The sequence below is a fragment of the Schistocerca cancellata genome, chromosome 1, assembly GCF_023864275.1.
Source record: "Schistocerca cancellata isolate TAMUIC-IGC-003103 chromosome 1, iqSchCanc2.1, whole genome shotgun sequence".
In the NCBI taxonomy this organism is placed as follows: domain Eukaryota; kingdom Metazoa; phylum Arthropoda; class Insecta; order Orthoptera; family Acrididae; genus Schistocerca; species Schistocerca cancellata.
In genome coordinates this window covers 843,791,323-843,815,455 of record NC_064626.1, presented here as the reverse complement: position 1 = coordinate 843,815,455, position 24,133 = coordinate 843,791,323, and the positions used below count along the sequence as shown (strand labels likewise).

General features: G+C 37.9%; 1 protein-coding gene and 2 non-coding genes across 3 annotated transcripts in view; all 3 read right to left on the bottom strand.

Annotated features, from left to right (window-relative positions):
- Positions 1-9,562: 9,562 nt before the first annotated feature.
- Trnat-ugu (transfer RNA threonine (anticodon UGU)) lies at positions 9,563-9,637 on the bottom strand. Its single transcript has one exon. It is a non-coding gene; the product is annotated as a tRNA-Thr (tRNA).
- A 775-nt stretch (positions 9,638-10,412) lies between these two features.
- Trnat-ugu (transfer RNA threonine (anticodon UGU)) lies at positions 10,413-10,487 on the bottom strand. The gene has a single exon. It is a non-coding gene; the product is annotated as a tRNA-Thr (tRNA).
- Positions 10,488-17,315: 6,828 nt separating this feature from the next.
- LOC126162446 (F-box only protein 5-B-like) overlaps positions 17,316-24,133 on the bottom strand; it is a 54,785-nt gene continuing 47,967 nt past the window's right edge. The window contains exons 4-5 of the mRNA XM_049918964.1: positions 19,841-20,106; positions 17,316-18,639 (exon numbers count right to left, since the gene is read on the bottom strand). Coding sequence (XP_049774921.1) covers positions 19,843-20,106 — 264 coding nt within the window. The 3' untranslated portion in view covers positions 17,316-18,639; positions 19,841-19,842. The remainder of the gene's footprint in view (positions 18,640-19,840; positions 20,107-24,133) is intronic.

Here is a 24,133-nt window from a genome sequence, read left to right as displayed (position 1 = left end):
AGGAATTATTCTGGTAAGTTTGAATTCTATATTTCACTAGCATTATTATGTTTTCCAAGTGTCAATAGGAACACTTTTATTATTCCCAGAGTTCCTCCAGATTACAGACTGCTATAAGTAATGAGGCCATTATGTACTAAAGAGGTATAGTACAGAGAATTAGAATAAAGGATGAAATATTCAAAGGTCCATGACATCTGGAATTTATGATTGGAAAAAGAGCAGAAAACAAAAAGTTTTGTCCTCTTAATTTTTAGATATTGAAAGAGCAAGCTCCAACATGGATTGAAAGGTTCACGTTTTATAATTGTAGTAGAATGGAAAAAAGGAATGACCAAGTAATAAGAACAAGAGTATTTACAATTACTAATAAAAAAAGATGTATTGTTGAAAAATGAAGTATTATCCTATGAGATATTAATGTGCATGGCAATTATGTATAAAATATCATGTGTTTGATCTAAGGCGGGGGATATGTAATGATTCGAGAATTTCCATATAAAATTCTGGAACCACTCAACCTTCTGCCACCTCGATATTTTAAAGATAAGCGTGTGAGAGAGATCCTGTTTACTGCGTGACACATGTCTGCAGCATGGACACATGTGTGCAGCATGGATGTTGGTCATAGGAGGACAGGAATTGCGTCAGATGAGCAATGCCGACAAGTGTTTGCCGCTTGCACTATAGAACCTGCATGGAGGGTGCAAGGAGTAATTACGTATTATTCCTTGGTGGTCAAATCATTATAATTGTTATAGACAGTCGAAACATGATGTGTTTAGAGACTCTTACTTAATCTTGGTGTTAGACTTGCTAGAAGCAAGACCCGTTTGTGAATTTCTGGTGGTTATTAAACCCACCACATTGTGCTTATAGTTAATAGTATCTGATGGTTATCGACGTAGTTGACTTGCAGGAATTTGTGTGCTTATATGAAACTTGTGGAAATGAAAATATACCTGAACTGAACTGAAAGTATGAGGGTACCGAGTTATTTCTAGTGAGTGAGTGAGAGAGAGAGAGTGCATTTTGTAGTTCCTCTAATCAGCATTATTCCTTTGGAGAAGAAGTTGTGGAGGTTGATGCAGCTGCATATCCAGAGAAGAGTATTGGCTAAACATTTCAAGTAAGTCAGCTGTAGTAAGAGAAGTGAGAAGTTTGCAATCCAGTTTTGCACCGCTTCTCTTGTCGCCGAAATGATCAGAAGTTTACAAAGGAGATTGCTTACAAATCACTCAAGCGACTGGTTCTAGAATGTTGCTCAAGTGTGCGGGGCCTGTGCCAAATAAGACTAACAGGGGATATTAAATGCATACTGAGAAGGGCAGCACAGATGGTCACAGGTTTGTTTGATCTATGGGAAAATGTCACACAGATATTGAAGAAACTGTACTGGCAGACACTTGAAGATAGGCGTAAGCTATCCTGAGAATGTCTACTACCAAAGATTCAAGAACTAGCTTTAAATTATTGTGAGGACAAGATTAGAAAAATTACAGCACACATAGAGGCATTCAAACAATCATTCTTCCTGTGCTCGCTATGTGAATGGAAAGGGAAGAAACGCTAATAACTGGTACAATGGGACGTACCCTCTGCTATGCATTTCACAGTAACTGTAGGTGTAAAATCCACTATGTAATTGTAGGTGAAGAATCTTACCCCGCATTGGGGGGTGATTTGTGACAGTTTGGTTTTTCTGCTGAAGCCAATTTGGAAAGAACACAGTAACAATGTAACTCCAGAAAACTTTATTTTAACGTCAGGAAGACATACAAAAATTGTGAAAATAATTTGAAATGCCAGGCTTTGATACTGCTGTTTCAGATACTGCAGTTCACCTCCTTAACAATTAACCTAACTTGATTAATCTACACCAATCACTCTTAGAAAATCACTCTAGGAAACCTCGATAAAACCTGTTGTTTGTTTAGTGGAAACATTCTTGTTTTACAGAAACCAGACTTCAGATTTTTTTCTGTGTTGGGTTCCATGGTTACAATAAACTTCTATAATAAACCAAGAAATTCATCCTTGGAAATAGATGAACATCTGCTTCCTGAAGCTATCATCCTCTATTTCAAAGGCCAGAAAAATGCCACATAAAGAGGTTGGAGCAGGTGGGTTGTATGTGATGGGAGGGCTACAAATTTGATTTCATTTTCCTCACACTGACGTAGCACTTCCAGGTTAATGTGAGAGCTCTGAGTACCTCCTATTAACGCTTTGACACCATTTTGTTTCTTAAAAATAGTCAACACAAGAGAAATGAACCAATCTTCGAAACACTGGTGATCAAACCACCCAGATTTCGTTCTGTTATACTTAGACTCATTTGCTCCAACTAGACCTCAAGGTTTGGAAGGAAACCATTAATTATTATTTCATCAGTTGGCTGTTCTTTGTGAAATGAAATCTTTGTTGCGTTTCATAAGAAATGTTGCTCACCTACAGGAAAATTATCTTGAGAACCAGGTACCTTTCCCCCTGTGCTATCCAATTAGCTGTTGGCAATACAGCGAATTCCAAAACAAGTAATTGGAAAGCCATATGCAAGCATGGAAATGACATGTACCACAAATCCAATTTCCTTATCGTCTGGAAAAACCCACTGACTGCCCATTGTTCTCATTGGTACTGATACTGGTATTGCAACTGGAACATTGTGGGCCTCCTATGTCTTCAGCCATAGTGTGTACTTATGGATGTTGTACCTAAGAAGAAAAGATAAAACAAGATTGTGCAGTGTAACAATATGCATTTGTAATAATTCCACATATGTGTGTGTTACTGACATGTCAGTGCTTCCCTCGGTGGTAGCTGTTTGTCCAAAACATGTTTGACAAATTCTGTGAGAGTTTCTTCAGTGAAGTTGATTCCCAGTCCTCCTTTAATATGTTCTGGGCACAGCGGACAATCTTATTGTACCAATATAGTTGGCTCAACTGATGATAAACTTAAATAAAATAAAAAATGTAAAATATTAGAAAAAAATTGTGAGGTGGCTGTGTGACAATCTGCAACTGTCATGTAGTCATAACACCACCCTTTGAAATGTTGGTTATGTCTGTGTAACTTTAAAATGAAAAAATATATTTAAGTTTTTAAAAGTTAAATAATATAATTACCTGTATAAAAACCAGTAAGTAAACTGAATGTTCCACAAAAAAAGTTCGCAGGTTTTCTATTTGGATGAAAAACACATGTTTTTAACTAAAACAGTCGGGAAGCTATTATAGTTCAGTGGAAGCGCAAGTGAAGACTGATGGTAGTCACCCACATTTACTCTATACAGGGCAGTCAGAAACAGTTTGAAAAACTTATAAGAATTTTGCAGGATAGGTTGTGCTGGAAAATAACTGTTAAGAAAGAAACTTCATACACTGCAACATTTCCAAGTTAATTAGCATTGAAGTTAGCCAATCAGGCTGTTCCACACACAGATTGAAGCGGTCCCCAGAGCCTGTCATCAAACATGTTCTGCGTTTGGTTTCCTCAAATCGAACTGATGACTTATAGAAATTGGATATGGGACGGTAGTAAGGATCAAACCGAAGCCAAAAGCTGAGCAGTGTAAGGCACTATCATCTACAATATAAAAACAGCTGACATACTGTATCTGGCAGGCCACTTGGATATGCGCAAGCTACAGCCCTGTTGGCTAAATTCAATGCTAATGAACTTGGAAATGGTGCAACATGTCAATTTTTTTTCTCAGCACAACCGAAGTTGAAACACCCTGATGAAGTTTTTAGACTCTTTCTGACCACCCTGTATAGACATTTGTGTGTGTGTATACCCATATATAATCTTTCAGTGCAAATTTTATTCCGTGACGTGTTTCCATGATGCCTCCAGTACTCTGAGGTGAAATTGCACTTGTAACTTTGACAGAATTGCTAGTAGCAAGGTATCAGATGAGTGTTGACTTGGTGGGATCACATCCTGGATTGCACTTTTTTAACGTTTCCAGTTATATATCAAATGCTGGACAGTCAACATATAAAATGTTATGACAATGACAGCAGCAGCATCTTTATTGTGCACCATTCCAGACACTCCAAATTACAATGTAACTGGGCAGTGTAGGGAGAACTTAAATAATATTGCACAGTATTGTGGACCGTCTATGGGATGCTTTAAATTACAAGCTGGTACAGGGCAGACCTGGCAGCACTCACTCTTAATCAAAAGTGTATCCATAACATCTAAAGGTGTGTATATGTGTTATTCAGTTCACTATAGTGGATAGACGACTGAAGTGCATCCATTGCCAGTTCCATTGTCCTCTAGCTTTGAGAATATATGTAAAAATTTGTGTGTCACATTTTGTTGCCCAGCTTGATCCATCAGATATGCAAATACCTGCTGTAGTGTTTGTCTTCAACCATTATACAACAGGAATATTCGGAATTGGGTATTTTTGTGGTCTGATGTCACTATTAATATATACCATAAACTGAATAGTGCACTAAAGTAACTTGGAATTGCTGTATCTGATGGGCACATCAAATTCCACATTGGGTGGGGGGGGGGGGGGGGATTATTTTTAACGAGAAATACACTTGTTTGGCTGTCTCCATCTACACACTGCAAAAACAAAACTGGAAATATTTATTGAAACACCGAAGCAAACACATCTGATGACTCTTAGGAGAGGCACAGGGTATATGTCAAGCCTTTATGCAGTCTGCTAGTAAAAATTTGAAGTACATTGACAAAAGAAATTTCTCTAATGCATCATAACTATTTATCATATTCTTTACAGCTGATTGCTGTATCTGTCCATTCTTCCTGTAGGTTTTCAAGTCAAATTCCACAATATTCCAGGCACAAAATCTTTACATTATTGCACAATTGGAAGACATTGTTTACTGCAGTGCTGTAACCATAATTAGAAGTGTTCTATTCTCTACACCACTGCTCAGGTGCTTCCTTTTCCCTCCAACCCTTTAAAGGCTATCAGGAGGTTCTAACCCATGGATCCCCCAGTTTATGGGTTAATACTTCTTGTCTGTACATACAAGCCAATGGTACAGATGAAAGGGTAATCAGTAGCTTACATTTTTAATTACCACAAACAGAAGTCAAAACAGACACCACTACATACCGCCATTCCAGAAGAACAATGACATAACTATCAAAATCAATTGTTCACAGGCAGAAAACCAAACGACATTTTTTAAAAACTTCATAAAACAACAGCAAAATTATCTATGGAATTTAAAGTTGGCCTAACTGTGACACTAATTATTCTCTACAAAATACAAAAATTATTTCCTTCAAACAGAACCCCATTCACCCCCTTGCAACCCTTTAAGTAAATGTGTCAGAAACACATCACTTCCCTTTTCACATTGAAATAATTTAATTTCAGAGACTTTGAAAATACTCCCTTCAACGTCCTTGGCCATGTAAAGAGCCATCCGATCATGCAAAGTTTTAATGTCATTGAAATCTGAAAAACCCATTTCTCTAAGATGTAGCAGATTTCCCTTCTTTTTTGCATTTCGGATGACTGATATGTACTGATCAGGTACATAAATTGGCCCTGAATTCTTAGCACTCTTAACTGCTCTCTCAGTGATGCTGTGAACTGTATCTCCCTCATTCTGGGTGTGACCACGAATCAAATACTTGTGCGTAATGGACTAAATATCCAGCCTTTGTACTGCGTACAAATATGTTGCAATCATGTATCTGAAATAGAAGAGAATGAACAATTTAATCAATGTGATTTTTACAATAGAAACATTTTGTTACATGATTTCTGCGAATCGCAGTCTGAGTTTTATTTCTACCACGCCTCTGTTCTCTCTCTCTCTCTCTCTCTCTCTTTTTTTTTTTTTTTTTTTTAAAAAGGTAGTTTTGTCACTTCCAATAAGTGGAACAGACTTCAAGAGTGAAAAAAAGGTATGTTTGTAACAGTTGAGCCTCAACTTGTAGAAAAAGGCAGATGTTTGTCCCGTTGGTACTGGTAAGACAGCTTGTAAATCATAAACAGCTAGTTGTATCTTCTTATTTTGAGCCAACTCCTTCTCCAAGTTTTTTTCTATGTGACTCAGTTCTTTTTCTTCCTGATGTTCTTGAAATGCTTTTGGAGCTTTGACTTGTCTTCATCTGTAGTGTTTTTGTAAGCTTCACATTGATCGCACTGATCCTCCTTTGCAACAAAAAAACCGATGTTAAATTCGGTATGGAATATATGCGCATAGGAGTCATAATTTGCAGCTGGCAGGTTAGCAGAAGATTGCTCTGAAGAGTAATTTCTGTGCATTTCTGCGGCGGATAAGCCACCATCAATGAATACTCTTGTTGCGTCACTTCGTACATAGTGACTCTCAATATGGGGAATTGAGTTTACATGATTCCTGACTGACTCCAAGATTTCTGCATCAGTCTTATGGTGTTTTCCATGTCGTCCCCTTTTGTCCACAGGTGCCATCCCAGTCCTTTTCACTTCAATAACAGTACAGATTGCCTTTCGGTTATTCCCAAAGTGTTTATCAGAAATGTTTTGCACACACGAATCTTTTGCTCATCTTTCACCAAGTAGAAAACTCAATTCAGCTTTCTAGGTTCTTGGGCAGTAATGTGATGATATTTGAGAATGAGCGTTTCAATGCACGTATTTAGAAAATCCTGTTGTCTTTGTAACAATCCCAGTAATTCTGTTACTTTCTTTGTACAAGAGAGGATACATTTATCAGTACACAGAGCACTCATTTTTCGAGCCTTGACAATTTTACCCGTACGTGATGTGTAACTTTTCCCACTGTTTCTCAACGTTTTGGCTTTTACTCTGTCCCAGTTGCAAAAATTTCGAATTCTTTTTTTAGGTTTTTTAATGGGAGATTTTTCCTTATGGATGACTGATTTTTCACTTGAATGAGACGATTCACCGCTGCTTGATGGATGATAATTGTCACTTGAGCCAAATCTGAATTGCTATCGGAAGTGCTGTTTAGCAAAGAGGATGTTACTGGCAACCTTTTGTCGTGCTTGCCCTTTCAACCACATATACATTTGAAACTTCTGGCAATTGTGTTACCTTGGATTTATGTTTTGATGATGATGCCTGTGATTCCACCTTGCCCACGTGCTTGTCTCTTATTTCACAGTGTGGGCTTGATAGTTTTTGCTCTATACTGCTCACTTGTGCTTGTAGTTCACTTATCATGGAACAGTTTATTTCCCTTGTCCCTTTCTTATCCTCCACTAGCCCTTGAAGAGCAAGTTGCATAATCTTCTTTGCTCGGTCGCTCATTTTTACCCCTATAAAATGGAAATGAAATTGACCTAAATGTATTAAAAAGCCATTTTGTTCACATCAACAATGACGCGAGGAACAGTTATGAAAAAAACGTTATTTAAAAGTTGAGGAAACAATGAGACTATGAACAATTACAATGCACAAGTTATTCAAACATCGGGAAAACAATGACACAATGTACACTTACATCGTTATTTCACCAAAGATTTTAGTAGAAATGATTTTCAGTCCGCAGTATTCATAACTCGTGTCGTTATTTCACTGGATACGTTACTACATTCACCAAACTGAAACATGCAACTGACAATTACGAAAATGTTCTTCCCAACCCAAGTCACAACAATCGATATTTCCACAAACACGCAACTATGCTCTAGAGGCACCATTTAGAACTACAGTTCTGACAATCTTTCACTGCCTGCGTTACCTTTTTCTGAGATGACTGATGCAATAGTCTCAATTTGGTGAATTTTGCAGCTGTGTCATTGTTCTTCCGGAACAGCGATATGTGGAAAACAGATAAAACCAGTACAACAGATTGCCCGCTACCCATTAGCACACACAGTCATGTCAAGTTCCAGATTTGTCAAAACTGTGTTCAGGCATCTATGACTAATCACCATTTAGCATCAGCCAGATGAGCCTACAAGCTATCACAATAAATTCCAGAAAGCAGACACAAACCAGGTCTGGCAATACTGTCATGCTTAACATGTAATGGCACAGTGTCTGGCTCAAATTATTACCGCATTTTTGTGTGTGTGTTTTTGTATTTGTGTTGTTACGAGTTGAGCAATGCTCACCAGAGGATCTTCAGCTTTGAAAGTTCAGCTGTTAAACTTAGAGGTGCATGGGATGTCACAATAGACTCTTCTCAAAGGGTAACAGAATATCAACTGAAAAGCTGTGACTAATTCTTTTGTGTAATTTTAAGTCCTCATTTGAAATCAAGGGCTGAATTCTATTGACTACAAGTTTAGATTGAATTAACACAGAAATTCAGACTGTCAGAAATGTTCAAAATAGTGCACACACTTCTACAGTGTGACATATTCAATCTGGAAATAATACTCTACATTGCAGCTAAGCCATTTCTCTGTGATAATTTTCCCCCCCAGGAGTGTTAGTCCAGTACAGTAAGCGATGAGTTCCCGGGACAGTTGGAAAGGAGGAGCGAAGTATTAGCCAAAGGGAAGCTGCGAGGGCAAGTCTTAATTGTGCTTGGGTAGAGCAGTCAGTCAGAGCACTGATTAGCAAAGCAAAGTTCCAAGTTCAAATGTCAGTCTTGCACACAGTTATCTTCCAAGAAGTTTCAAAACAGTGCTGCATTGCGAGAAATATATTCTGAAAACTCAGAATAAATTTATCACATGGTAATCATACTTGGGGTTGGGTTGTTCTGGGGGGAAGAGACCAAACTGCGAGGTCATCGGTCTCATCAGATTAGGGAAGAATGGGGAAGGAAGTTGGCTGTGCCCTTTCAAAGGAACCATTCTGGCATTTGCCTGGAGCGATTTAGGGAAATCACAGAATACCTAAATCAGGATGGCTGGATGCGGGATTGAACCGTCATCCTCCCGAATTTGAGTCCAGTGTGCTAACCACTGCGCCACCTCGCTCGGTGTAATCGTACTTGGCCGATGATATTTAACTGTGCGAGAGTGAATTTGCATTTTACAGAAGTGTGGATACTGTGAGGTGTACAACTTTGCTTCTGCCGTTTGCCAATAGGTGGGGACATTGGTAAGTAGCGGTTGAAAGAAACAGATCGTAGACATCAGGCAGTTAGCTTGGACCTCGGTCAACATAACCTCATTCAAACATTAGTCGATTTGTGTCTGCATCATAAAGTTATTCTTGATTGAAAATGTCAGTTTACGAGGCTAATTCCTCGTCATTTGTGGGAGGTGTTACTGTTTTGTTTCAATAAGAAGAAAACAGCAGCTGATAATTACGATAATCCTAAACACAAAAAATCATGGGGATATCCCGGCCATGCTTCGACGTTGACTGCCAAACTGAATATTCATGGCTCCAAGATCGTACTCTGCATTTGGTGGGACCAGCTCGGCTTCGTGTACTGTGAGGTGTTAAAAACCAAGTGAAACAATCACAGGTGCTCATTATCGAACACAATTAACTATATATGACGGTAGTATCAGTTCCCGAAAGAACAGTTACCGTGGATGACCATGCAGCTTTGCTAGAAATGAAATGATAATTAAACGGACACCCTAGCTGCAAACGGGCATTGATGTACTTCATTGGGGACATGTTGAAAATGTGTGCCCCGACCGGAACTCGAACCCGGGATCTCCTGCTTACATGGCAGACGCTCTATCCATCTGAGCCATCGCGGGCACAGAGGATAGTGCGTCTGCAGGGACTTATCCCTTGCACGCTCCCCGTGAGGTCCACATTCCCAACATGTCCACACCACTATTCGTAGTGCGCCTAATAGATGTTTGCCCATCATACTCATTACTCGTGGCAGATTAATCTACCAAGTCCCGTACGAGTTCGGGCATAGCGTGGGCGTTCGCACAAGAAGGTCAATGGCCGGGAAGCCATATTTTAACTATATATGACGGTAGTATCAGTTCCCGAAAGAACAGTTACCGTGGATGACCATGCAACTTTGCTAGAAATGAAATGATAATTAAATGGACGCCCTAGCTGCAACCAGGTGTTGATGTACTTCATTGGGCACATGTTGAAAATGTGTGCCCTGACTGGAACTCGAACCCGGGATCTCCTGCTTACATGGCAGACGCTCTATCCATCTGAGCCATCGCGGGCACAGAGGATAGTGCGTCTGCAGGGACTTATCCCTTGCACGCTCCCCGTGAGATCCACATTCCCAACATGTTCACACCACTACATTCGTAGTGCGCCTAATAGATGTTTGCTCGTCATACTCATTACTCGTAGCAGATTAATCTACCAAGTCCCGTACGAGTTCGGGCATAGCGTGGGCGTTCACACAAGAAGGTCAATGGCCGGGAAGCCATATTTTAACTATATGACGGTAGTATCAGTTTCCGAAAGAACAGTTGATAGAAATGAAATGATAATTAAATGGACACCCTAGCTGCAAAAAGGCGTTGATGTACTTCATTGGGGACATGAAAATGTGTGCCCCAACCTGGACTCGAACCCGGGATCTCCTGCTTACATGGCAGACGCTCTATCCATCTGAGCCATCGCGGGCACAGAGGATAGGGCGTCTGCAGGGACTTATCCCTTGCATGCTCCCCGTGAGAACACAATTAATGCGTTAGAGCAGAGTGTTAAAAGACAAACAGCCACAATACAGCGAGAAGCATTATAAAGTGATTTTGCAGCACGACAATGCTCGACCCCACGCTGCAAAACAGTTCAAAACATAATTGGAAATGTTAAAATGGGAAGTCCTATCCCACCCACCAAATCCTCCAGACATTGCTCCCTCTGACTGTCACCTTTTTAGATCAATGGCGCGTGGCCTGGCTGTGCAACACTTCTGATCTCATGAAGAAGTCACAAATTGGATCGATTCATGAATCGCTTCAAAAAGATGAAAAATTTCTTCGATGCGGGATTCGTACACTGCCCGAAAGATGGGAGAAAGTAGTGGCCAGCGATGGAAAATAATTTGAATGATACATGTGTAACCAATTTGTTTCATTAAAGCCTCCAATGTTGGGGAAAAAACGGCGGAAGCAAAGTTGTACACCTTGTATGTAGAATTCCCACTGAGGAAGCAAGCATAGTCAGTCTGTTGTAACTACACTGCTGGGCATCCAAAATTCAATACCAAGAAGGAGTGGAGATTTCACAGCCAAATGGATTTGGGAGATAACACATTGTACAAAGATCACATGATTGAAAATAGTTTCATGTGAAGTGAAGAAGATGATGAAATCAGTGCCAAATACTGCTACGTGCCTCGGCATTCAATCAGAGACTCTAGATATGTTCTTGGGGTACAGCAGTCCATGCTGCTTCTGTATATTGCCAAAGTCGATCTGGTGTAACAGTGGGTGGTGTATCCTGGGCCAGTTGCTCAGCAATTATCAACCAGATGTTTTCAGTAGGTAAGAGTATTTTCATATATATCAATGTGGATTATCATTACTTCTACAATATGAGTTACTGAGCAAGTGTATACTGTTAAATATACAGCAAATTTTCTGGGGTTTCATTGTATGGCAGCTAAGAAGTAATTTTATGTCTGCAAGTAAATGTTGATTATTTTGCATATTTTGAGGTCTGATTGTTCTTGTGTTTATCCTAAAACATGATCCAGATGTTATTCAGGGTGTATAAGTGGACAAGAAAAAAAATTCCCAGATTTCCCAGTTAAACATGCACTTTCTCCCATGTGAAAATACACTTCTCCCAACATGCAAAATACACTTTTTCCATGATAAATGACAGCATACTTTCCCTTGGAGCTGTAAAAATATCAGTCTGAATGCTAAAGGTTTTATACACCAGCATGGAACTGCCAAGAACGAAAAAAACTCAGGGGACATTTATGCTGCACATTTTCATAGTTTGATAAGCTGCATATATTTGTATTATGAAAGTATAGATTCGAGACAATGCGTTAGTTTCTGAAGCATTGAAATCAAGATTGAAATGAGCTTTTGTTAAGCCAATCATAGCTCATATCACATGATCTCGCTCGCCAATGATGGCACATATTCAGACATAGGACACACGCCAGTCAGTCAGTGCAACTAACTTTTAAGTAGTGTGAACACACAAATATGAAAAGTTAATGGTTTAACTTAATGTACATATTTTTTGGATTTGGGGTCTGGCAGTTATACAAAACACAGTTTTTCTCAGTACCCAAACATGTTTCGGCACCACTGTGCCATCATCAGTGGGCTTTCGTTTTTATTTATTCTGCAATGTGAACATTTTTGTTACATCATTATAAAATTATGTGCATTTTTAGTTCAAACAACAAATCGTTTCTTTTTGTAAATACCTTTACATTTGGTGACCATGAATTTTCTGGACCACTTTTGTGTTAATTATTAGAGGAAGCTTGTCATCTGCAACCAAGCGATGATGATGATGATGATGATGATGATTTTTTTGCTGAGAGTTAACCTATCTTCTAGAGAGTAATTTAGTTTTTCGCAGTGTTTTCGTGCCTATTTTCGTATTTACTTACGTTTTCGTGTGGCGAGCACTTCCATTCTCCACATCATGCTGAGATGTTGTGATGCATACATAGCTATAACAAGTATTTTCCACAAATAACGTAGTAAAACGCTTTTCACTACACCAGAACACAGTGTCATTGTGGTTTGTTACATGTCCCAGCCCAGTCAGTGTTCATTTGTTCACCAGAGAGTTCGGCGCCAAATTTGAATTTTATTTGCATTTTATCTTTGTGTGTGTGTGTGTGTGTGTGTGTGTGTGTGTCTTTTTATCTGCTGTTTTTATTTGTAAAGTTCCTTTAATGTGTTAAATAGTGTGCCCTTGCTGAGTGTAGCGTATTCTTTTAAGTCCTGTTTTCTTTCTGCTATTGCCTTCTGTGTATGGAAGTTTTCCTCAATGGTGGCTGGGTTTTAGTACTCTCAAGTCTGTTTCTATTGTGGTTGGGTGGTGGTTGTTGGCTATAAGGTGGTCAGCAAATGTGCAGTGGGAGCTGTTGCTTTTTTAAGCTCTGAGATGTTCCGAATATCTTGTTTTGAAGTTTCTGCATGTTTGTTCTATGTATACTGACTGGCAAGTGTTGCATGTGAGTTCATATATTCCTGACCTGTTAAATTTACCCATGGGTGTTTCTTGTGTTCTGATCTTTTTCTGTGTTGTGTTCTCCATCCTGTAACCTATTTGGAGTTCCTGTTTCTTCAAAATGTTGCCTATTCTGTGAACAATCTTGGTATTGTAGGTATGTGCCATTTGTACTGTTTGCATATTTTTTTATTTAACTTGTCAACCATATGGGTAGTATAACCATTTTCTACTCCCATTTGTTTTATTGTGTTTAGTTCTTGTGTGTAGTTCTGTTTGTTCATGGGTGTTCTGTTTAATCTATGGGCCATGAATCTGAAGTTCACATATAATATTCTCTTTTTTGCGTGTGTTCCCTTTAACATACATCACACAAATGTGCCAGTAAAATTTTAAATAATGACCCTAATGCCTGGTCTTCTGGGCTCGAAATTCTTGTAAGTGGCTAGTTATCAGTACATTAAAAGTTTTAAATGAGAGCCAAACTCTGAGATTTAAGAAATTCATTGCATATTCGCACGCGTAACAATTCATCTTGCGTGAAAGGAAATTTACTTTGAAACTAATGCTTTTCAAAGCGCCATTCGCATTATTTCCCTGTGACCTGTTGGAAATAGCTTCGTTTCAGCAGTTGCCAGAGACCGTCAGGAAACAGGCGTTACTGGGCGTGGGCAGCTACAATGATGTAGGGAGCCCATATGTTCATACATACATGGTGTTAAATGATCTTACATGGCGTCATAAAAGAAATAGGGTACTCCAAGAGCCTCCGAATTTTGTAAACCACACTAAAATGCTTAAAACCACATTCATGTGTCCAGATTCACAATGAAGTATGCCCCAACCTGATATTAAGTTTTTCAGTGCAGTTTTCGAGATGCAAATTTTCTTGGAGTACCAGTACTGCATTGTCTCAGATTTGTTCTTTAATATGACATTATGCCATACGTGCCAGAAGATAAAAATGTGCACTTGAAATTCAGTTAACAGTTGAAACTAGCTAATAGTGCAGAATGAAACACTTCGTTTCTAATAAATTGACTGTCTCTGGGAAAAAGATTAATAAAAGCCAGATTTATTTAGCAAACCAACAAAAATAACATCATTGTTCTCCAAGGTGACTGACTGCCATAAACATGAGGAAAAAAAATAAAATCAGAAAACCGAAACTAGTAACATATGTTAGCCTTCCGTAATTATGTGAATGTATTGTAATTCACTTGATAGCTCCCTTGTTTTCACTTCATGTGAAAAGGGTAAATGAAGAGGAAACAGCGAAACCTAACCGTAAACACGGCTTCAGTGGAAGCTAACCCCCCTCCCCACTACAACCCAGACTGCTATGCGCATGTGCGAATCTGCCAGCTAAGGCGCAACAGAAAATTTTTTCCAGGAAGTATCTGGCTGCTTGTTGTTACTTCTTATGCAGCTAACAGCCACACTTCAAGTATGCGGAAGTGGGAGAAGCTACTGCCTATACGTGACTCAAATGTGCATGTGTGTGAGCCTGCAGTCAACTGCTTAAACGAACTTAATGTGAACAGTTGCGACAGCAGTTTATTGTTAACTAAGTATTCCACAGCCTTTGACACATTTTTCTGTTTGTAAGTTCTTACTATCCAAATCCACCTCTTATTAGAAGTTTACCACATCCTCCGCCACAGATTTGACTACATTTCATTGTGCTCTGAAATGAGGCCAATTGTTCCTATAAATCCTGCTGGCTACTCAACTTACAAAATGATCTGCTTCATACTCATGCCATGACTGTCATAAATCCTTTGCAATGTTGGTCATACAATATGAAATACTCGTGTGCAAGACCCGTCCTTTGTACTCCCTCAACAAATTCTATTACCATCCTGTCACAGGAATGTCATACACAATCAGAGGTAGAGCCAACTGTGAAATCAGCCATGTCATATACCAACTTGGCTGTAGCTTCTGCACAGTGTTTTGTGTGCTCATGACCAATGAACTACCCACCCAAATGAATGGATACTGCCAAACTGACGCAGCAGCACACAACTTTCCCTGCGTGAGTCAGAGCCGGCTCTATAGTGCCACTTTTCTGTTCCATTGCCTAACACATATAGACCAAGCATGCCCCAGTCTGTCATGTTCAGCTATAAGATCAACATGAAAGTCACATGATGCATGAAAAAGCCTAGACCCTATCACTGAGTGTTTTGCAGGGCTGTTCCAATACTCTCAGATCTCATTTATAACTAAAATCTAGCACTGATTGTAACAGCATCTATTGTGTTAATGTTACATATGTAGCAGCACAGGAAACAGCATTTCACACAAATTCAGTGGTTATGCCCATAACATTTTGTCAGTTAAAAAAGTAACAAATTTAATAATAGTACTTACAGCTCTTCGAGTGCATATTTTTCCTATGTCCCAGAATTGACATTCATTAGTGTCATCCTAGTTTGTTACACTGGGAATAATCTGATCATTAACACATGAAGACAACACACACGTTTGGTAGGCTACCTTTAATTTTCAGAGAACACCCAAAAAGTTACAAAAGATACGAGGTGCATTCAAGTTCTAAGGCCTCCGATTTTTTTTCTAATTAACTACTCACCCGAAATTGATGAAACTGGCGTTACTTCTCGACGTAATAGCCCTGCAGACTTACACATTTTTCACAACGCTGATGCCATGATTCCATGGCAGCGGCGAAGGCTTCTTTAGGAGTCTGTTTTGACCACTGGAAAATCGCTGAGGCAATAGCAGCACGGCTGGTGAATGTGCGGCCACGGAGAGTGTCTTTCATTGTTGCTTGTGTCTGTGTACATGCGGATGGATATGAGTGTGTGTGTGTGTGCGCACGCGTATACCTGTCCTTTTTTCCCCCTAAGGTAAGTCTTTCTGCTCCCGGGATTGGAATGACTCCTTACTCTCTCCCTTAAAACCCACATCCTTTTGTCTTTCCCTCTCCTTTCCTCTTTCCTGACGAAGCAACCGTTTGTTGCGAAAGCTTGAATTTTGTGTGTATGTTTGTGTTTGTTTGTGTGTCTATCGACCTGCCAGCGCTTTTGTTTGGCGAGTCTCATCATCTTTGTTTTTAGATATATTTTTCCCACGTGGAATGTTTCCTTCTATTATATTCAAATAATTTAATTGGATAGATTAAAAACCTACTCACCAAGCAGCAGCAGAACACATACGTAAAAGGAGGTTATATTTAGGTAAGCTTTTGGAGCCAGTGACTCCTTTAGGCACAAGGTTTGAAGGGGAAGGAAGAGGAGCGTACGTCTAGGAAAAGTGGTAGATATTGGAAAAGTCGCCCAGAACCATGGGTCAGGGGAGACACCAGATGGGATGAGAAGACAACCACAAAAAATTTATGAAATATCTGCAATAATTAAAATATATTTTTGGCATGTGATATACAGCCAAAATGACCATTCAAAGTACAACAAGCTGTTACATCTATTTGTGCTGAAAACTGCAGTTGCTACTTGAACATTGCATTAAATGTAGTGTAACTTTGTAATATGAGTTTCATAGGCTTTGTCAGCTTACACTGTAACTAACCTTGATCTTGGTCTATGGTACAAACCAGGGTGTCACCACAATTTTCATTACGGACAATTAGTCAAAATGCCAACCCACAAATAACCCGAGAGGGGATATTTCAGTTTCAGTCCTTGACGTACAGCACTGCTCTTCTTTACCCCCCCCCCCCCCCCCCTCCCAGGTTACTTAAAACCTTCTTTCATTGGTTTCACAAAACTGATTCATTATGAACCTGTATGCCAAAGAAGAAAAATGTTTTGGCTGGCACTGCCCCTGACCTAGAGTTGAGCTGTTATAATCATCAAAAGTTAAAACTATAGTGCAGGACTTGGTTTCAACAGCCTGTTCTGGTAAATTCTGTTAGTACCGAATGTATTGGTTCTGTAGCTTTAACAGGGGAATGGCTAATATTCTTAAACTGGCACAGAAAATGTTCAAACTGAGCTAACCAAAGCTCTTGTTACCATGATTATCAAAACTGTGCAACAAATCTTTACCAAACATTGGACTTTGACATTTAAGGCTAAAAATGTTACCTCAGCTTGATAACTAATAGTGAGCAAGGAACAGCATCAACAACACATGGCAGTGAAAAAAGTGTATTTGCACAAGCTTATTACGTTCAGAAAAAACGGTAATTAAGAGTAGCACCTTAGGGCAAAAGTTTTGTATTCTAATGCACTATCAGTCTGACAGTAGGAAGATGTGGTCCAATTGGTTCAGTGTGCTCAAGCTCTAAAGAAAGGCTATAAGAAAGCGAACAATGTTCAAGTGAAATATTTATTAATACAGACAATCAAGTAATTCATACATAATTTTATTTGTTTAGTTAAAAACATAAATGCTATTTTACAATGTGGAATTGTGCGACAGCAACAAAGTTACATCAGGTACATTATAGTTGAGCAAATTTTAACAGTCACGACACTTGCAATTCTGAATACCATTTTTCCATTATAATAATGAACATTTTTAACCACCAAATGTTCAGATTTCTTAAGCAGTGTGGTGTGGTCAACACATTTGCACACTCAAAAATAATACTTCTTAGCAAATAGTAATAAAATAGATAAAAAATTTCAAAATGAAAGATTAGGCACTGACATTGAACGTGAGATCATATATGGTTCACTGAATAACTTAAATATGGAAAAAAGAAGTACTCCATAAGTATCACTGCAGATTACAATGTTGGATGGATTTTTTTGAGGAGTTTGTACTATTAAGGAAATTTACTAATGCATAATTAGAAGTTTTTGTAATTTGGACATTCCAAAGCAACACTGAAAATTTCTACTGATCATTTGTAAGCCAAGAGGTTGCGGAAGTATATCCCAATGAAAAAAATTCACTTTAAAGGAACTTTACATTTTTTGTACAATAATACGCCATTTTCAGCATAAGTGATACATAGTACATATAGAAGCTAAGCTATTTTGATGTTGAAAACAAAGTCCATCCTCCCACATAAAAACTGTGCCATAAAATTTTCATACCTCGTTTAAAGTTCCTCCACAGGAGGCACAAACAAGGGACTATACTACATAAAACTGCAATGGTAAAAAATCACTGCTGAATTTAAGCCAAATGGCAAGAACTGAAGCACAAAACAAATTAAAAATTTGTACTAACATGAGACTGTATGAACAGGTGTACATTATTATTTCAGAAATAGTTCATTATACAACATTCTAGTCAGATTTATGCTTAAAAGGAATAATTCTACTAATTTATTACAATCTCTAATAGTTACAAAACAATTTCTGGCACTACAAGTTAGTTTAATCTTAATAGTAACTAAATGTTGAAAAGTACGTACATATTCAGATAGCACTATAAGGAAAATTACAGGTGATGCAAGATTGTTTTTCCAAGACAGTCAGATGCTACTGAAGAACATAAAATATATACAAGCAATAGCACAGAAGAGAGACAGTAGGAAGAAGTATCTGGATAAAATTTATAGTACAATAAACCTTATGTCTTACTGTAACGTTCCTGTTAAAAACTTAAGATATTCCAGATTGCAGTTACATTCCACAGTTACTAAATGTTCATTTATCACAGACGATTGAGGTATTTGAAGCCCCCTGCAACAAATAAAAAACTCCTTCAAGAATAGATATATTTTTTAATGAAAAATGATTCTGATTAAAACATCCACTGAAAGTATTAGAAAAATGAATTGCAAGCTTTTAATATACAATAAAAAATTAGAAGTCATTAAACGTGGCAATTATCACTGGCAACTGTCAACATTGTTTATGTATTGCAAGTGCAGTTTTGAATATTGTTCATTTTCAAGCAAAACAACTGCAAATAAGCACATAAAAACAATCACCTTTCCTAAATTAAGCTAGTATGAACAGTATCCAGGCCTCTAAGATCAATATAAAATTATGTCAAAACTGCAACATCATTTTCATTGTAAAGTCTGCTTGATAGTTTCATCTAAACGTACAAAAAATGGTGTCACAGTAAACTCTGTTAAAATAAACTACTTTGTACTTCATAATGTACTGCCACTTTTTCCGTATTTGAGTGTGATCAGCATAAAATTACTCCACTTAGTGTCTTTAAGCAATCTTTGACTAGTAGGATAACAACCCATTTATTGCTTTCAGCCCCCCCCCCCCCCCCAAAAAAAAAAAAAAAAAAAAAAAAAACACTCCCTTAATGTAAGTAGTAGTAGTAGTAGTAGTAGTAGCAGCAGCAGCAGCAAACTTCCAGCGTAGCCTAATCCAGAAGATTTTACTTTTCAAAGCCCTTTCAGGTCCTAATCTTCCATCAATAGGAAGCACAAATAAAAATTTGTGACTTATTCCACAAGGGGAAGCAGCAGTTATTAGAGAGATAAAGTGTGTCAATACATTTTGTTCCAGTGGTTAAAAGTGAGGGCTGTAATTCTATCACTAAGTAATCACTCACAGGATTAGTAACTATGGACTATTGAATGTTAGTGAGACCATATGAATATTTACCAAACATATACAAAATAACACGTACTACGTGATGTACATCAAAACTTAACTATTAATGAGAAGAGACTGGCCACAGAATAAACCTGACAAGCCTATTACCTTACACTTCTTTTAGGAATCCAAATTCATCAGAAAAAAATGTGTCTACAGATTTGGATACATTACAGTTTCTACAGCCTCCTTAAACGTAACTGGGCATGGTGAATTTAAATGTCACAAAGACCAATTCAAAACAACATTTTTAACGGTCCGAAATCACTATAGTAAGACCACAAGTAATATTCTAATTCTCTACAAGTTCCATACTTACACTCAAAGTAACAGCTTCCGCAGATTCCTGCGACTGGCGGCACTACCAATACCGTTTCTCATTCTTCTGCAGTGGCTTTGCAACACTGGCAATACTGCTCTACAAGGTTTACCCATATGAGGAGCAGAGTGACAACGTATGCAGAATTCAAACAAGCAGCCAGGCCTTGAGCAGCGACCATACCCCTCAGAGCTACTTATGTGAGATGGCAATGAGCATCGAGGGCAGGGCATTAAGTGTTCTCCTTGACTTAGCTTGCCACCCTCCTACAATTATAATAAAATATTTTGATATTAGATTAATACAAATTATTGCATGGCACATCATCATATTTTGTATATTTATTACTATTTGGCGCAAAGTTATCACAGTGTTGTCAGTTTCAAGTTAAAATTTTTGGAACTCTAATCTGCAGTTGCTTAGCTAGAACTTCAATGTTGGGCTTGTCACATAAAACAGTGAGCAGATAAAATTGAACATTCATATTTAAGTCCAACAACAATTAGAGAAGTACTGCATTTAGGAACTTTCGGGTAATTGAACATGTATCAATAATTACGGATTTCTGTAATTGTATATATAAGTTTGGATGTAGCTGTATTGCATTGATGTACTGGTGGATATTGTGTGGTATGACTCCTGTAGTTGATAGTATAATTGGTATAATGTCAACTTTATCCTGAAGCAACAAGCAACTTTATCCTGAAGCCACAAGTCCTTGACTTCCTCAGGCAGTTGGATGTATTTTTCAATTTTTTCTCTTGTTTTCTTTTGTATATTTGTTGTATTGGGTATGGATATTTCGATTAGTTGTGTTACTTTCTTCTTTTTATTGGTGAGTATGATGTCAGGTTTGTTATGTGGTGGTGTTTTATCTGTTATAATGGTTCTGTTCCAGTATAATTTGTATTCATCATCCTCCAGTACATTTTGTGGTGCATACTTGTATGTGGGAACGTGTTGTTTTATAAGTTTATGTTGTAAGGCAGGCTGTTTATGTATTATTTTTGCTAGTATTGTACATCCACTTGTGATGTGATCTACTGTTTCTATTTGTTGTTTGCAAAGTCTGCATTTATCTGTTGTGGTGTTGGGATCTTTAATAATATGCTTGCTGTAATATCTGGTGTTGATTGTTTGATCCTGTATTGCAATTATGAATCCTTCCGTGTCACTGTATATATTGCCTTTTCTTAGCCATGTGTTGGATGAGTCTTGATCGACGTGTGGCTGTGTTAGATGATACGGGTGCTTGCCATGTAGTGTTTTCTGTTTCCAATTTACTTTCTTCGTATCTGTTGATGTTATGTGATCTAAAGGGTTGTAGAAGTGGTTATGAAATTGCAGTGGTGTAGCCGATGAATTTATATGAGTGATTGCTTTGTGTATTTTGCTAGTTTCTGCTCGTTCTAGAAAGAATTTTCTTAAATTGTCTACCTGTCCATAATGTAGGTTTTTATGTCGATGAATCCCCTTCCTCCTTCCATTCTGCTTAATGTGAATCTTTCTGTTGCTGAATGTATGTGATGTATTCTATATTTGTGGCATTGTGATCGTGTAAGTGTATTGAGTGCTTCTAGGTCTGTGTTACTCCATTTCACTACTCCAAATGAGTAGCTCAATATTGGTATAGCATAAGTATTTATAACTTTTGTCTTGTTTCTTGCTGTCAATTCTGTTTTCAGTATTTTTCTTAGTCTTTGTCAGTATTTTTCTTTTAGTTCTTCTTTAATATTTGTATTATCTATTCCTATTTTCTGTCTGTATCCTAGATATTTATAGGCATCTGTTTCCATCGCTTCTATGCAGTCGCTGTGGTTATCCATATGTAATCTTCTTGTTTAGTGTGTTTTCCCTTGACTATGCTATTTTTCTTACATTTGTCTGTTCCAAAAGCCATATTTATATCATTGCTGAATACTTCTGTTATCTTTAGTAATTGGTTGAGTTGTTGATTTGTTGCTGCCAGTAGTTTTAGATCATCCATGTATAGCAAATGTGTGATTTTGTGTGGGTATGTTCCAGTAATATTGTATCCATAATTTGTATTATTTAGCATGTGGGGTAGTGGGTTCAGAGCAAGGCAGAACGAGAAAGGACTTAATGAGTCTCCTTGGTATATTCCACGCATAATCTGTATTGGCTGTGATGTGATATTATTTGAATTTGTTTGGATATTAAGTGTGGTTTTCCAATTTTTCATTACTATGTTTAGGAACTGTACCAATTTAGGATCTACTTTGTATATTTCCAATATTTGTAGTAACCATGAGTGGGGTACACTATCAAAAGCTTTTTGGTAATCAATGTATGCGTAGTGTAGCGACCTTTGTTTAGTTTTAGCTTGCTATATTATCTCTGCATCTATTATCAGTTGCTCCTTACATCCTTGTGCTCCTTTGCAACAGCCTTTTTGTTCTTCATTTATAATTTTGTTCTGTGTTGTATGTGTCATTAATTTCTGTGTAATGACTGAAGTTAATATTTTGTATATTGTTGGTAGGCATGTTATGGGGCGATATTTAGCTGAGTTTGCTGTGTCTGCTTGATCTTTAGGTTTCAGATAAGTTATTCCATATGTAAGTGTAGCAGGGAATGTGTATGGATCTGCAATGTAACTGTTAAATAATTTAATTAGATTTGAATGTGTTGAGGTGAACTTCTTTAGCCAGAAATTTGCTATTTTATCTTTTCCAGGGGCTTTCCAATTGTGAGTAGAATTAATTGCTTGGGTGACTTCATGTTGCAAAATTATCACTTCAGGCATTTGTTGTATCATCTTGTATGTATCTGTTTCTGCTTGTATCCACCGTGCATGCCTGTTATGTTGTACCGGGTTTGACCATATGTTGCTCCAGAAATGTTCCATGTCTGTTATGTTTGGTGGATTGTCTATTTTAATGTGTGTGTCATCTATTGTCTGGTAAAATTTCTTTTGGTTTGTGTTGAATGTTTGGTTTTGTTTCCTTCTATTTTCACTTTTTTTGTATCTTCTAAGTCGTTTGGCCAATGCTTGTAATTTCTGCTTCTTTTCATCTAATTGCTCTATCGCTTCTTGTTGCGATATTTTACCTAACCTTTTTCGTTTTTTTTTTCTGACATTTCATTTCCTATATTTCCTATTTATTATGATTGCTACTGATGCAAATAACACTATTTCTTTTGTACATTCTCATAGACACTTTGCAAGGAACATTAAGATTATTGTTGTTGTGATCTTCCGTACGAAGACTGGTTTGATGCAGCTCTTCTGTGCAAGACTCTTTCTTCATCTCCGTATAACTATTACAACTTGCATACTTCTAAATGTGCTTACTGTGTTCATCTCTTGATCTCCCTCTACAATTTTTACTCCCCACACTTCCCTCCAATACTAAATAGGTTATCCTTTGATGTCTCAACCAAACCCTTCGCCTAGTCAGGTGGTGCCACAAATTTCTTTTCTCCTCATTTCTATTAGTACCTCTGCATTAGTACCCGTCTAATATCCAGTATTCTTCTGTAGCACCACATTTCAAAGGCTTCTGTTCTCTTCTTGTCTAATCTTTGTATCATCTATATTTCACTTCCATATCAATACTTACAGAAAAGACTTCCTGACACTTAAATCTACATTAAACAAATTTCTATTCTGCAGAAACACTTCTTGCTATTGCCAGTCTGCATTTTATATCTTCTCTACTTTGACCATCAGTAATTTTACTGCCCCAGCAGTGAAACTCTTACTACTTTTAGCATTTTGTTTCATAATCCGATTCCCACAGCATCACCTGATTTAATTTGACTACATTCCATTATCCTTTATTGCTTCTGTTGATGTTCATTTTATAACCACCTTTCAAGACAATGACCATTCTTTTCAGCTGCACTATTCCAAGCCTTTACTCTTTCTGACAGAATTACAAGGTCATTGGCAGACCTCAGTGCTTCTCCCTGAACTTTATTTCCATCTCCAAATTTTTCTTTTGTTTCCTTTAATGCTCACTCAGTGCACAGATTGAATAACATCAGGGGAAGGCCACAACCCTGTCTCACTCCCTGCTCTATCACTTCTTCCCCTTTTCCCTTTTATACCCCTCTACTCATTAACTGCTCTCTGGTCTTTGTACAAACTGTAAATAGCCTTTCGCTCCGTAAGTCATAGGATTAAGTACTGCCTCATGTGAGCTCACATTCCGCAGGAATCCAAACTAATCTTACCCGAGGTCCACTTCTAATCATTTTTTCCATCATTCTGTATGGAATTCGTGTTAGTATTTTGCAACCGCGACTTATTACACTGACAGTTTAATA